General features: G+C 39.6%; 1 protein-coding gene across 12 annotated transcripts in view; it reads right to left on the bottom strand.

Moving 5' to 3' along the window:
* Window positions 1-8,993: 8,993 nt before the first annotated feature.
* The window catches only part of CNTNAP3 (contactin associated protein family member 3), a 200,310-nt gene continuing 192,950 nt past the window's right edge, over window positions 8,994-16,353 (bottom strand). For 4 of the 12 annotated variants that reach the window (XM_021072823.2, XM_084994556.1, XM_084994552.1 and 1 more), the window contains 3 exons: window positions 15,521-15,751; window positions 15,210-15,281; window positions 8,994-11,764 (listed from right to left, as the gene is read on the bottom strand). In XM_021072823.2, coding sequence (XP_020928482.2) covers window positions 11,571-11,764; window positions 15,210-15,281; window positions 15,521-15,751 — 497 coding nt within the window. In that variant the 3' untranslated portion in view covers window positions 8,994-11,570. Of the gene's footprint in view, window positions 11,765-15,118; window positions 15,282-15,520; window positions 15,755-16,353 lie in introns of all 12 variants that reach the window. The other 8 variants (XM_021072822.2, XM_084994551.1, XM_021072824.2 and 5 more) reach the window with 5 other exon arrangements.

Here is a 16,353-nt window from a genome sequence, read left to right as displayed (position 1 = left end):
TATGTGACCCACACCACAGCTCATGGCAACGCCAGCTCCTTAACCCACTGAGCGAGGCCAAGAACTTCCCCTGTAACTTCCCCTCTATGGCCTCCAACGACACTGCTAGGAGGGAAGGTTGACCTTGTTACCACAGGCACGTAGGAAAAGTCCTGTCAACCTGGCTCTTCTTCCATTACCCCTGTAGAGACACATTATTGCTGCTTGGTGATGGTGAAAATCCGGTCCCCCATGTGCTTTCCATGACACCGTGTGGTGGAGATAAGAATCCTGAATGCTTCACCCTCCTTCTTGGATATAGTGATGGTAGTAAGTATACAATGGGGTAATTCATTATAGCTCGATGAGGATGGAAGTCTAGGATCCCCATTTGACCTTTGATAGCATGTGTGAAAATGAGACTGCGGGTTTTCTGTGATGATGTCTGGAGTAGAACAGTTATTGTCTAAAAGTTTTTTAGTTTGTAGGCTGCCCCTTTCTGGGCCCTTTGGCTAGAAAGAACAGGCTTTCATTTCTGTATGTGTGTGTGTGTGTGTGTGTGTGTGTGTGTGTGTGTGTGTTTTAATTGTAGTAAAAAAAAAAAACCCCACACAACACAAAATTTCCTATCATAACCATTTTTATGTGTCCCACTTAGATTCAGTAGTGTTATGTATATTCACCTTGTTGGGAAACAGATATCCAAAACTTTTCATCTTGCAAAATTGAAACTCGGTACCCATCAAACAACTCCCTATGTCGCTCCCCCCAAGCCCATGGTAGCCACTATTCTGATTTCGGTTTCTACGTATTTGAATACTTTTGATACCTCATATACATGCAAGAATACAGTGTTCGTCTTTTTGTGACTGGCTTATATCATTTAGCATAATGTCCTCAAGATTTATCCATGTTGTAACATATGACAGAATTTTGCAATGACACCAAGCTTTTGAAAAGATTAAGAAATTTGACGCATTTTTAGCTAGATTAAGAAAAAAAACCAGAGGCCTCAAATAAATAAAATCAGAAATGAAAGCGAGAACATCGCAACCAATGCCAAACATAAAAAGGAATATAAGAGGATACTACAAAAAGTTGCACGCCAACAAACTGGGTAACATAGAAGAAGTGGAGTGATTCCTAGAAGTCATAATTTACCAAGACTGAATCATGATGAACTAGAGATTCTACACAGACCAATAACTAGTAAGGAGACTAAATCAGTAATCAAAAACCTCTCAAACAAGAAAAGCTCAGGACCAGATGGCATCGTTGGAGAATTCTACCAAACAATTAAAGAAGAATTACCACTAATCCTTTTGAAACTCTTTCAAAAAATCGACAGGAGGGAACACTTCCAAGCTCAATCCACAAGGCCAGCGTTAGTGTGATACCAAAGCCAAAGAAAGAAACTACCAGAAAAGAAAATTACAGACAAATATCCCTGATGACCCTCAACAAAATATGAGCAACCGGAATTCAACAGTATATTCAGAGGATTAAACACCTTGACCAGGGAAATGTTATTCCTGGAACACCAGAATGATTTAACATATGAAAATCAATTAGTATAATATATATTATCAGGATGAAGGACAAAAATCACATGATCATCTCAGTGGTTGCAAAAAAAAAGCACTGATAAGATTCAGCAACCTTTCCTTGGGTACAGCCTTCAACAAGCTTCCATCTAAACCTGTCTTAAATTATTTTTGTCTGGCTTCACTGTCATGAATATGCTTCTTTGCCCTGAAATACTTTGTGTTACATTGGAAATAATTGTTCTTTGAATAAGTATAGAAACTGAATCCACCAGGACTTAGAATTTTTGTGAAAAGATGTTTGACTACTGATGTCTTGGGTCCTCCTCGTGCTTGGGACATTTTATCTAAGAGGAAGGGTCACACAGCCCTAAGCACTCTGTAACACCCAATGCTCAGGTGGGCAGAGAGACTCAGATAGCCTTTGCAGAAATGCCATGGGTGACTCTCGGCTCCTGAGCCCTTTAAGGCCTTAAAAAAAGAATTGCTGGATAGTTAGAGTTGTTAGTGGCCACCTGTCTACACTTAAATACAAAGGGCTCAATCCAGAATATTGAGATAATTTTCTCCCACCTGTGCTCTTTTGCCTCACTGCTGGTCTTCTAATTTTTTTTATTTTTATTTTTTTAGCTGCTCTGTGGGATATGGAGTTCCCAGGCCAGGGATCAGATCCAAGCCATAGTTGCAACTTATGTCACAGCTGCGGCAATGCCAGATCCTTAACCCACTGTACCGGGGGATCGAAACTGTGTCCTAGCGCTCCCAAGATGCTGCCCATCTCATTGTGTCACAGCAGGAACTCCACTATGGGTCTTCCAAATCAGAGTATCTCTTTTTCAATCACGCCCTTACTCTCCTCCGTAACAATATTTGAACCTAGAACAAATTAGGTTGAACCGTGTGTAATTACCATGTTATTAATATTAATAGCTTATCTGAATATTAATAGATTCACCATCTTTTATATTTTTCTTCTTAGGGCTGCATCTGCAGCATATGAAATTCCTGAGCTAGAAGTCAAGTCAGAACTACCACTGCAGGGCTATGCCACAGTCATGGCAACACCAGGTATGAGCTGCACCTGCTACCTATGCCCCAGCTTATGGTAAAGCTGGATCCTTAACCCACTGAGACCAGGGATCAAACCCACATCCTTCCAGAGACAGCGTTGGGTTCTTAACCTACTAAGCCACAACAGGAACTCTGATTCACCATCTTATTGACATATGTTATTCAGTCTTTTTAAAAATCCTATGAGAACATCAGTATTATTGTTATTATTATGTCTATTCAATCCTTACTCCAGGGAGTTCCCATAGTAGGGCAGTGGAAACAAAACCGACTAGGAACCATGAGGTTGTGGGTTCGATCCCTGGCCTCGCTCAGTGGGTTAAGGATCCGGTGTTGCCATGAGCTGTGGTGTAGGTCACAGACATGGCTTGGATCTGGTGGCGTTGTGGCTGTGGTATAGGCTGGCAGAAACAGCTCCAATTAGACCCCTAGCCTGGGAACCTCCATATGCTGCGGGTGCAGCCCTAAAAGGACAAGAGACGAAAAAAAAAAAAATCTTACTTCAGTTTATCCACATATTAAACTCTTGTGCACTTCATTCCTTCTTGCATCTCACACCCTCCAATTGCTAGGAATGCCTTCATTGTGCATGTTACACATCCTTTGGTGCCACCAAATGAGATTAGTTAAATTTAAAGTAAATAACATTAAACAAAAGTAAAATTCAGTCCCTCAGTCAGAGTAGCCACATATCACGTGCTCAAAAGCCACATGTGGCTGGTAATTACTTTTCTGTCCTCATAGACATTTCTACTGGGCAGTGCTGCTTTGAAATTTCCTTAATGAGACTCAATGGGACAGATTTGCTCATTTTTTTGTTTATACAAAATATCTCTACTTTGCCCTCCTTTTTCAAAATCTTCTGAGTATAGAATTCTAGGTTGAATACATGCATTTGCATAGAAGAGAAAGGCTGGTGCTGCTATAACCATGCAGCTTAAAAATGTGATCCTGGTGTATAGCCCCAGGATGTGGGAGGCCAACAGGGGACCCTCACATGTCCCTGCTCCTTTAACTGAGCTTCTCCTGATGTGAAGAACCACATCTGGTACTTCTATTACTTCCCTATACTCATAGGTATCATGGCCCAAATGTGCCCAGCATGGAGATAAAATGGCTATTAACTCGTTACTTTCAGTGGATGCAATTTCTCCACGGGGCCTAAAATATTTTGCATCGACAGCTTATTTGGAAAAAATTGCCAAATAATGATTTTAATTTCCATTTCATCTTACTTAATCTATATGAGATCCTCAAAGCATCAATTGACTCAACCGAAGCAGTAAATTAGAATAGCACACGTACTGTGGGCTAAGGGCTGTGCTAAGCCCTTCACATGGATTGGCTGAGTTAGCTTTTGGTTAGAAAAATGTATGAGCATAGTTAGACTTAAACTGAGACTATTACTTTGAATTCCTTACCTTCTAGGATTCTTTCCAACCTTGTCTATATAAAGTGGCTTCATAATCCCCCTTTCCAGCAGAATGCATGAGAGATAATCTCTCGTACCCTGCTGTTTCTATTTGTATTCCCAATCCTTTACTAAATGGAAAGAGGACTCCTTGAGGGTAGCTAATGTCACATCTTCAAACAGAGAAAAGCAAGATGTTAGGGAACATCAAGTTCCTAACAGAAAGAAAGAATTGTTTAAAAGAAAAAAAAGTCTGGAATAATTCTGGAAGAACAAGGGAGTCAGATGACTCCATTTGACTCAATTTGATCAGCCAAGAGAGAATACCAATTATCATAGTAATTATAGATCTTTGAAACAAGTTGAGACTGCGAAGATCCATTAAGTGAAAGCTTAATGTAATGGAGATAAAGTACAGTTGTTATTCAAAATTATTTTAGAAATAATTCTAATTAGAATTAGATTACTTATAAATGAATTTTCTGCTTAATTTAGTTTGTCTCTGTATTTAGGGAATTCTTATAGGCTTATGTGTAAATGGGGAAAACGACTGAATAAATGCAATTATGGTAAGTTTTTTAAAAGAGTAACTTCTGTCCCCAAACACAAAAATCACATAAAATATCCAAATAGATATCAAGTCAAATAGCATGGCAAAATAATGAATTCATAGTCTATTCACGGAACATGGAAGATGAAGCCTGTTCATGTCCCGGCCAAGATTTCTTGGCTGGCGGCTGAAAGCTTGGCCCCTGGCTGGTCTGAGAGGTTGTACTTTTATTCTAGGTGGAGCAAATTGTTAAATTCTCTAGAAGTATGAGGATAAGTATTGCTGTAATCTTGGCAAAGTAGAAACATTGAAAACACAAATAAACATAAATCACATTACTGATGGTTTTGTAATAAGTTGGGCAAAAACTTTACAAAAAGTTTTGTAACCAACTTCCTAATATGAGTGTTCTTTTTTCTGTTTTTAAGACTGTTTCAAAAAATTCAGGAGAAACTGACATATTAAGCATTCTAGCTAATAAATTTTAAGGTAATTTGATGATGATTTTAGTCAGCCTGAGTGTATTTATAAAGCTAACTTTTTAAAAGTAAATTTATGTATAAAGCTAACATTTCCAAGCTAATTTGTATATTGTGGAAGTATGTAGATGTTCAGAAAAATTCCATTTGACAGATTCATACATGCTTAAAATATTGAGCATTAAAGAAAACAACAGTATTTCTATATACACATTAACATTCTAGGAAACATTCAAAATACAAGTCTGGCACCAGTACATATAACGGTATGTGTGTGTGTATGTGTGTGTGTGTGCATGTGTCTATGTGTGTGAGTGTGTGTGTGTGTGTGTTTTCCTAGGCAGGAGAATTTGAATTCTGTATTTTTTGAACATATAAATCATATCTTCAAAGATTGAAACAAAAGCGAAATGTAGCCATAGATTATATTTCTTACTGCCGAAAATGGGAACAAGTCAACTGTTGGACATGTCTGGACTTGCATTCCACTGTGTCTGTCAGTAATTATCATTATGACACTTATCTAAACCACCAAGGCCGCTGTGCTGTGCTGCAGGTGTCTGATCTGTAAAGAAGGGGATAATTACACGTATCTTATCTCACTGGTTTGTTTAAGAATTAAAGTCAAAGATTAGTGAGGCAGGAGTTCCCCTTGTGGCGCAGCAGAAAAGAATCCTACTAGTAACCAGGAGGTTGCAGGTTCAACCCCTGGCCTTGCTCTGTGGGTTAAGGATCCGGCCTTGCTGTGAGCTGTGGTGTAGGTCGCAGAGGCGGCTCAGATCCCACGTTACTGTGGCTGTGGGAAAGATGGCAAATGTAGCTCTGATTCAACCCCTAGCCTGGGAAACTCCATTTGCCCTGGATGTGGCCCTAAAATATATATATATTAGTGAAGCAAAGTACTATTTTAAGAAATTTCTTAAATGTTAGGTAGATTATAAAATTTCATCTTTTTCAAGTATTTTTTATTGCGGAATAGTGGATTCACATTGTTGTATTAGTTTCAGGTGTATTAGTTTCAGGTGCAAAGTGATTCAGTTATTCATATTTTTTTCAGATTATTTTCCCTTATAGGTTATTATAAAATATTGAGTGTCTCTCCCTGTGCCGTACAGCAGAGCCTTGTTGTGATCTGTTATATGTATCGTACCGTGTTTATGTTAATCCCAAACTCCTAATTTTGTTTTTCAAATCTAAGGGCCAGTTTAGGAGCATTTGTATTTACACGGTAAATGATAAACTCTGAATCCAGCCTCTCATCCTTTTACCACAAATAATGACACAATAAAGTGAATATGTATCATTTTTCAGTCGTAATCAAAGAAAAGCAAATGTATTGCATTCCTGATAATTCTGTGGCAGGTTTCATAGGAAGCAGCACTTTTAGTTTATTTTCCCAGCAATATGATTTATGTATGATAAATCCTGCCACACATCTTGGTAACACATGCCTACCTTCCTAAAACACCACCCAAACTTCTACTCACACCACATATTAGTAGCTGATATTCTGATGAAACGTTCAGCAGTAACTTTAGCAGGAGCTGCACCCATGAGGACTTGTGTAGAAAAACAAGGCTCAAGCAATCTGACTTATCTATTAAATTTAACTAATAAACAGTGGAGAAGCAACTCAGACTCACTTAGAAGGCCTATATAGGGAAACGACTGGATGGCGGGATATTTAGTGCTGCTGCCAATAGACAATCTCCGTGATTCTGAGATTAAGAATTTTTTTTAAAAATAAAAATGTGATTTTTTTCTCTCCGAACTTAAACTTGCTAAACCAGTGGCTATGAATACTTCATTCTCTCAAAAAAGTAGTGATAGTTGTAAACAGGTTTAGGTAGCCCAAAGATCTATCAGTAATAACATTTTTTATTCAGCTGAAGTAGTGAGTTATTTCCAAGGTGCACAAAATCTGCTAATGTCCCTCAACCTGGAAATGTGTCCCTAGGCTCCGGTGGGGCTGTGGGTACATGTATACCAACCCCCTTCCCTCTCCACTTTATGTGCAGCCTATTTCATGTCTATCACTTCCTTTTTCATTCTTTCTTCCACATTGCCACTCATCAGGATCCAGACATGGAAAAAGGAAATGAGACCGCCAGGAATCACTGAAGGCACTCCTTCAACATTTAAGGGAGGAGTTGCCGATGTGGCTCAGTGGAAACGAATCTGACTAGGATCCATGAGGACGAAGGTTCGATCCCTGACCTCGCTCAGTGGGTTAAGGATCTGGCGTTACTGTGGCTGTGGTATAGGCTGGCAGCTACATTCATGATTCAGCCCCTAGCCTGGGAACCTCCATGTGCTGCAGGAGCGGCCCTAGAAAAGGCAAAAAAACAAAAAACAAAAATTAAGGGACTCCTTAAACATTTTATTTATTTATTTTTGTCTTTTTTAAAAAGGCCACATCTGCAGCATATGGAAGTTCCCAGGCTAGGGGTTGAATAGGAGCTGTAGCCATCAGCCTAAGCCATAGCCACAGCAAAGCCAGATCTAAAACCCATGTGCAGCCTGCACCACAGCTCAAGGCAATGCCAGAGCCTTAATCCACTGAGCAAGGCCAGGGATGGAACCTGCATCCTCATGGATACCAGTCAGGTTCATTACTGTTGAGCCACCCCGTTTTTAATTTTTTTAATTTTAATTTTTTTGTCTTTTTAGGACCCCACCCACAGCATATGGAAGTTCCCAGAAAAGGGGTTGAATCAGAGCTGTAGCTACCAGCCTACACCACAGCTCACAGCAACACCGGTTCCTTAACCCACTAAGCGGGGGACCGGGGGTAAAATTCTTGTCCTCATGGATACTAGTCAGGTTCCTTACTGCTGAGCCACAGCAGGAACTCTGTCCTTAAACATTTTTAATATGTGATTTGCCAAACAGTAGATTAAGCAACCCAATAAACATGCTTTTAACCTATGTGCATTTCATCCCCTTTGTTTAAAGAACAGTTTGATAATCCAATTGCATAGTCTGATCTAATTTCTACTAGATGAAAAACTGCTACAATCATATTTGTCTCCTTTCAAGGCAAGGACCCTGAACTTCCTATTTGAAAAATCTATTGAAACCAATTATCTATCAAATATTCTATATGAAAGAAAGTGAAAAAAAATGGAGAAGTAGTGGTTATTTAGACAAACAGAAATTGGAGTTCCTGTCGTGGCGCAGTGGTTAACGAATCCGACTAGGAACCATGAGGTTGCGGGTTCGGTCCCTGCCCTTGCTCAGTGGGTTAACGATCCAGCATTGCCGTGAGCTGTGGTGTAGGTCGCAGATGCGGCTCGGATCCCGCGTTGCTGTGCCTCTGGCGTAGGTTAGACCCCTAGCCTGGGAACCTCCATATGCCGTGGAAGCGGCCCAAGAAATAGCAAAAAGACCAAAAAAAAAAAAAAAAATTAAAAAAAAACCAATAAAAAATAATAAAAAAAAATTAAAAAAAAAAAGAAATTATGTGCCCCAAGATGGTTTTCCACCTTATCAAATGATACTGAGGAGGTAGCTGGGGGAAGGGTTCGCTTAATGAGGTTGACAGAAATCCCTAACAGCTCGTCCCAATAATGAGTGTTAATTATATGCTATTTCTTTTCTTTTTGAAAATAAAACTTGAGGAATTATTATCTTTGAACTTTTATTTGGTAAAAGGATGCTATTTGCAATAGGAATATGTATTTAATTAGTGCTCTAGAAACCCAACTCTCTAGGGAAAATCATGTTTATCCACTTTTAAGTAGATAGGAAACATTCAGCAAATAACTGATAAACGATTGTTCTCTGTCAAAGCTTTAAGTGTCTGTATTTATAGGTATTTTAACTTAGAGTAATCAGTAAATATCAACAGCTTTGTGTTTCACTTGTAGGAAATTACCATCCCATCATAAATAATATTAACCATTCATTTCCCCTACGTACAGTAGAGACAAAGTAATTACACACCAATCCAGAATGTATACATTTGCACATTTTTTAATATTTTACGGGAAAACCAATATCATTGCATAATTCAAATTTCATTCAACTTCTCTTAAAAATATTTTCCTAATTTCATTCCAAAGAGTTATTTTATTAACAAACCAGCAGGAAAAGTTTACAAATCAGTCAGGGAAAGTGGATGGTGCATCACTGAGACTTGGTAAAAATATTCTTAATTTTACCTTTAGAAAAGAGAGCAGAGGGCAGTGGCTATCACTACCTATAAATCTGTAAAATCTTAGCTACCAAAGTGATGCATTCTTTTGGAACATAAGATGATCACTTATTAAAGGTGCAGTGATTCAATGATGTTTACACTCAGTTACGCATTTAATGGAGCCCATAACTTTTGTGTTGAATCTTTCCCCAAACTGCACAGACCTTTGGGAAAAACTACATGTGTCATTTATCTGAGTAGGTCCTTCATATATTGCTATATTGAGATCCTAAACTTTTTTTCATCATCACTCATTTAAAGAAATAACAGTATAGATACATTATGATAGCAGATGGCTTTAAAGTGGCCTCTATGATCTCAGCCTGCTGGCTCAAGTCCTTCTATAATCCCTCCCCTTGGATACAGGTGGGACCTGTGATTGTTTCCAACCAAAAGATTAGAGCAAATAATGACAGGATGTCACGCCCATGATCACATTACATTATATAAGATTCCCTCTTGCCAGCAGACTTGCTCTAGAATTTTTCTCTCTCTCCTCTGCTAGCCTTGAGAAGCAAGCTTCCATAAATCCTCCAGCACTAAGGAATGGAAGGCTATCAATAATCATGGGAGCAAGGAGGCCAAACCCTCCCCAGCTGAGTTTCCAGATGAGAACACGGCCGTGGCAGACACCAGATAGCAATCTTGCAGAAGTCTCAGTGAACCCATGCCCAGTTCCAGACCCACAGAAACTGTGAGATAGAAAATGTGCATTGTATTAAGTCCCTTAATTCCTGGTCATTTGGAACACCTTCTAGAAAATGAATACAAAACCATACGAAAAAAAATTTTCAAAAAGTAATATAGAGGGTATCTTTTCCCATTCTTTGAAAAAAAAAAAAAAACTTAGCAAAGTAGGTATACACTCAAAGGTAAGGGGCAGACTAAATGCATATAATGCCAAGTGGTCTCACTGTGGTGGAAGCAAGTACCTGGCAGACACATGGAAGGTGGGATGTGGAGAGGGCAGCATATGTTTATTGGAATTGGCTTTTCAGAGCAAGTGGTGACTCTGTGCAATCACCTAACGATCACTGCCACAAAAAGTTCTTGAATCAATTCCATGATTAATATGATTTTTTTTGTTCTCCTAATATTCAAATATACCCTACTTAAAATGGACTAGTTAATCTTGGGTGCTCTCTATGAGAAACTGATCTCAAGATCCTAAAATTGTGACTGGAATGACAGATTTAGTTCAGATCACATAACCTGTATCTTCCCTTAGCATAAGCATCCCTCTGCTGATAGTCCAAATAGTACCTAGGCGAGAGGGTACCTCAGAGAAGTTTCACCTAGATGAGCTCAACATTTAGAAATGAAAATGGAGAGATTTAGTTCAAAATGGGACTTCTTCCCTAATAAATGAACAGTCACAGGAAATCCAAGGTTTGTTGTTTTAACAGTCAGATAAAAAAACCCACAGAACTACAAAGAAAAGCAACCTAATCCCCCGTATATACAGGAAATAAATTTAGGATTATATTTCATTCAGATATGGATGGAGGATACATTTTAAATGTTAAATTCGGAGTTTATACATGGGCAGTTAGAAAATAGACATTTTTGTGAGATCAGTCATACAATTTACAAAGAGTATAATGACAAATGACAAAGACAAATATGCAAATTATTCCAGATGGAAATCCTTTTCACATTTTTTCACCTATGAATTTTCTTTTCTGTGACTGAACTTCATACTAGAATTTCATAGCTGACATTCCACGCTCATTTCCTCACTAAAAAATATCAAAACTGATTTAAAAGAGACAAATAGTAAAAAACAATCAGGCAAAAAATTGGGTTTTTTTTTAGGTTTCTAATGCATGTTTGGCCACTGAGTGCTGGTTCACAGGAATATGGAAATGTGGCTGAAGGTCATCTGAGAAGCACGTCCTGGTTTATAAATGCCAGTGGTAGATTGATAAAGGAAGCATAACGGAGGTTCCCATGTAACATAAAACATTAGCATCCAACTTTGACTTTTATAAACTTTCACGTTGAATTTTTAAGAGAGTGGGGCCGTAGCTCAGATCCTTGTTCTCACTTAAATCCCAAAGTAATTATGCAAAATACATTTCAATTTCAGAAGATCAGGTCAGAACAGTCAGAAACTGCCAGACTGTGATTAATGAGCACACCTAAGTCACTGTTACATAAATAGATCAAGAAGGAGCACTGAGCAGAGCCTCCAGCAACCATGCTGAGCAAGCTCACAGGGCTGCACACCAACTGTTTCTCCCAGAAGGAGGAGAAGGGAGTTTCACCCACTGGGAGCCCCTGGCTTAGCAAGAAAGTCACATCATCATCACAGTAATAAGTAAGCCACCACTGCTGATCAGAAGAAATATTCTTTCTGGCTTTCATTCACTGTACTTTGCATGTTGAGCTCACTTTTCAGAGCAGTCTCAGCGTTGTCTCCAGTTTGGGGAATATTTGACTCATTTTTTTGGTACAGCCATCTCTGTTGATAAACACGTATAGCAATAGCAGTAATGCAGAGCAAGATAAATATCACAACTGCTATCACACCTAGAGAGAAAGGAAAGTCCAAAGTCAGATTATCAACTGCAAATGTCAGCCTAACAAGAATTTACTCGAGCATTATTTATCATCAGAAAATTTGGAACCAAGTGGTATTATAACCTTAAATTTACTTCTAAATCCAGAAAACTTGAGACACAGTAGTTTTATTCTTTAATCCTAAAGACATATCGTGACTGAATCTTAATTAATGCCTTCACACTTAAATGCAGAAACACAATGGGGCCTCTTAGGTCATGTCCACACTTCATGCTAATGAGCATGCAGGGTTTTATTATTTTAAAAGTATAAAGTGTGTAGCCCCATCGCAGAATAATTAAATACTTACGTGTGAGCATTTTAACGAAAAGTTTATTACATTTTAATACAGGTCTATCATTGCACTACAGTATCTCTATACTGTGGTTATTTATAGTGATGTGTGATACGTAGTATCTGTATCTGTGGTTGTATTTGTATGAGACCAAGTCGTAAGCGATTGCTGCCTCTGTGGGGTCCACACCCTTGTGTGAACCTCTTGTGACCTGCTTTAACCTGGGCTGGATAGCAGACAATAATTCAGATTCTCTCGGTAGGAGGCCCAGGTATCAGCATTATTTTAAAAGCTCCTCAGCTTGTTTTAATGCACCTTGGGGGTTGAAACTGTCAGGCTAAGCCATAGAAATGCTTACTCAAGCTATATCATGTTAGCAAAGAATGAATATCTAACCCATTCTGAAACAAATAGGCAAAAAGAAGCAGTCCCTAGTGAGTATAGTTTTAAGACGATTGACATAGGTAATATCTCCAATTAACAAATGTTAGCAAACACATGTCACTGTTGAGCTATGTAAATCAAAATTTGTATTGTGAAATGAGACGTTCTTCATTATGCTCTGGGACAGACATAAGCAAGTGTAATGGAGCCTGACAAACTCAAAGCATGGTTGAGCACAACTGGTCACAGAGATTCCTGAGCACATGCTTTCAGGAACCCAGACTCCTCCTCAACTGGGAGGAGGTAGCATATGTATTATTTTGCAAATATTCTTAAATATTCATAGGTAGAACATTCATTACTTTCAATATATTTTGGATCTCACTTGGGAACAAACAACAGAGCTACATTAATTATTTTTGTGTTGAGTTATAGGATTTTGCTTTAAGAGCTATATCATATCCAATTTTGGTGTCAAAGGGCAGGAACTCTCAATAGGAGTGATCAGGCCACTTGATTATATGATGACTATCACCATTACACTGACCCACCTGCGCATCCAGGATTTTCTGTATATGACTGATCCACTTTTTTGTTTGTTTGTTTGTTTTGGCTATGCCCGTGACACGTGGAAGTCCGCAAGCCAGAGATGGACTGTCAAAGCAGTGACAAGCCCCTTGCAGTAACAACACTGGATCCTTAACCCACTGTGCCACAAGAGAATTCTGTGATTGGTCACTTGAACTCTAGCTTGTTTTTGTTTGGTGCGGTTTGATGGGATCCTAGGATAACCCCCTATCTGAAGGGAGTGAGGTAATTTGAATAATGCATCTGATGCCTTCCAGAGCCTTCATATCAGCAGTGCCAGTGTAAATGTGTTTTTGACAGGTGCTCCTGGTTTGCCTGTGTCTTTATGTACACATCTGTCTTTTTCTCTGGCCATCCATCTGCCCATCTATAATATAGATCCCTTGGCAAGAAACCCCATGTGATGTAGGGTTTACCAAGTTTGAATATTTTTAAGTTAATTCTCCTTTCCTGTAACACTGCCTTTGTTTGCAAGAAGAGAAAATAATAATGCAAAATGCAGAACACAGAGAAATCCACCTGTTGGGATAATCTTTTAAATGGAGGAAATATTTTACATAAGGGTGCAGTCTATGAGCAGTTAGAAAAAAGTCCAATTTCTGAAATAATACTGGAAGTCTACATACTTGGTAGCTGACAAACCATGTAGCAACCAGCCACCACAGATGGAAGACAGGTTCAAGTTAATTGTGGGATCCAGTAAACTGAGTCATTCTGTCCCTAAGACCTTTGGCTCTCATTCTCCATCCCATGTTTTAGGAACCAAATAAGATTTCTTAGGGGAATGACACTGGAGCAATTTACTTACTTTGTACATCTTGCTGATGATATTTGGCAAAAGCAATAAAACTTCAAAGACCACATCTTTGTGCTATCATCAATTTCATTATTACCTTTGCTCTCTCTAATTAAAGGGCACCAATGATGGCATTTTGCAAAATTTTGAACTTGGATTCCTATTTTGTCAATATTAATCACATTTAAGTTGATTTACTTTCACTTAGCTTTGATGTTATAGCAAAGTCTTCTCATTAAAAATAAATTAGAATGATTTAGGATGAAGAGTTAATTTAAATTTTAACAGAAAAGTTATTCCTTTTAGATATGCATTACAAATAACACATATGAGTTTTGTTCTTGGAGTTGTAAAATGGAGGTCATATTCCTTACTCATTATAAAAATAAAAACAGTTGAAATAAAAATGGAAACATTAACATTCTCATAGGTTTGGTCAGCACTTTAAAATGTCTGAATACTTTCCCAATTGCCTGGAAAAAAATGGGTGTCTGGATGAATTCAGGCGAAATGAACAGATCCTATATGAGCAAGTTTGCAGGGGTCGTGAACAGTGGACACCCAGTCCTATCACCCAGCTCTAGGACTGATTGCCTCCTTTGGGGCTGCCAAAAAGTGGAAAGTAGTTTACTGCTACTCACCGAACAGAATTTGCAAATGACTCACATTTCAAAAATCTAATTAAACAAATTAAAACGTTTTTTGAATGATAAGAAGGGAGAATTGAATATTAACTTTTTGAGCCAGACCTGGATAAATTTTGTTTCAGAGGACGTACTGTCAGATATTTAAGATGCAACTACTTTTACTTCTTCAAATATACATGTAGATACATATATAAAAACTGATTTATTTAATGGATGGATATCTATGTATATCCATAAATAAGTTAAGCCTGATAGCAGACACAGTTTTACATCTTTATGTTTAGGAAAATAACATTTTGCATGTTTAGGTGCTTCTCCCAATACGTTTTCTTTTCAATTTTTTTTCAAAATGTTTTGGCCTAATGGGCTGAGAGGTCCATGGCTATTTTAAATTGAAGAAGTAGAGTAAATGCATCTTGAATATGTGTGTATCCTGAGAGATACTAGTGGCCATTTTCAAATGAAAAGCCTCTTATTATTGTGCAGTTTGGCTATCATCCTTTAAAAAGTGTGCCAGTGGAGCCATCAGTTCCTGCTCCTAATATCTTCAAAGGAGCTGAACTGGGTACAATTACATCAAGAACATGAGCAAACGCATGTGGCCTGTCATTGACCTCGCAATCAGCACGGATTCTCATGGATGGGTTTTGGATTTGCTAACAGTGACACCAACGCCAAGGACGAGGTCCTCTGTGGCCCTGTTACCTCCGATGACCGCGGAGTCACTTCTGTCCACATTAACTAAGGGTTCTCCCTCATCTGTCGGTCCAGAACGACCTACAGTAGAAAAAGGGAGAATGACAGAGAGAAAAGAAGGACGTTTGAGAAATCCACAAACATTTGAAAGAAGAGCAGACAGTGCAGGGATAAAAATGAACTTGAAACGAAAAGCACAGAATGTAAAGACCGGGGAATGGAAAGGTTGAACGAACAGAGGACGTTTGGAAACCTCGTGGATGGAGAAGTGGTGGAAGACCGCGGGCGACGAGCGCGACCACGGGCAGAGGGCCACGCACCTGCACCGCCTGCGAGCGGGCGGGTGGCTTCCCGCGCTGGGGCTCCCGGCCCTGTCCCCTCCGCGCAGCGGGACGCGACGGCCAAGTGTCCTCGGATGGTGACCGGAACAGGGCCGCCCGGGAGCAGCGCCGCCTTCAGCGGGGCAGCGGGGCCAAAGCGCACAGCAGAGAGGCAGCCAGTGAAGCCGCTCACGCCGGCCCGTAGCGTATCCGGGTCCGCGCCTGGGGGCTCTGCTGGCAAAGAAGCAGGACACACCGTTAGGGGTGACAGACGAGGATGCAGGAAGAGCCTGCCATCCGCAGGGCAATGGTGAACCGATGAACTGAACCTCCTTCCGAACCCTTAGCTCCCTCTTCCTTAGGAAAGACAGCCAGAGCTGGTACCTGCGGTTGATGCCCTGCAGGTGCTCACTCTGCATGTGAGCCAATTTAAGCTTCCTTGGATGCAGTCAAGGGTACAGACGAATGAAATCTTCTGCCACTGCATTTTTCAAAACAATTTTTAACAGGATTTGTGGCCAATAATCTAGGTGGTTACAGTGAAATGTCTCCTGGGTTGGGGGAAACAGCAGCGTTCTGGGAACCTCTTCTGCAGTTACCTGTTTAGTCCGGCTGACGTTTTTGAGCCTCTCAGCGACCAACCTCCCTGTTCCTCACTTCACAAAGATAGTCTCTGTCCCCGTTCCGTAAATCGAGGCTTGCCCCCACCAACCCCATCTTGATCCCTTCCCTCTCCCCAAACTGACAGAGGTTGGTTATTCAGACTGAAGAAAAGCAACAACTGACACAGAAAAGCAAAACATCAATTCATTCATTTCAGCGATGATAACATC

This window comes from Sus scrofa, chromosome 14, assembly GCF_054392235.1.
Source record: "Sus scrofa isolate SSC_HxYL_T2T_F1_AM1 chromosome 14, Sscrofa_HxYL_maternal_Yorkshire_Landrace_v2.0, whole genome shotgun sequence".
Taxonomy (NCBI): Eukaryota; Metazoa; Chordata; class Mammalia; order Artiodactyla; family Suidae; genus Sus; species Sus scrofa.
This window is presented reverse-complemented; position numbering and strand designations above follow the sequence as displayed.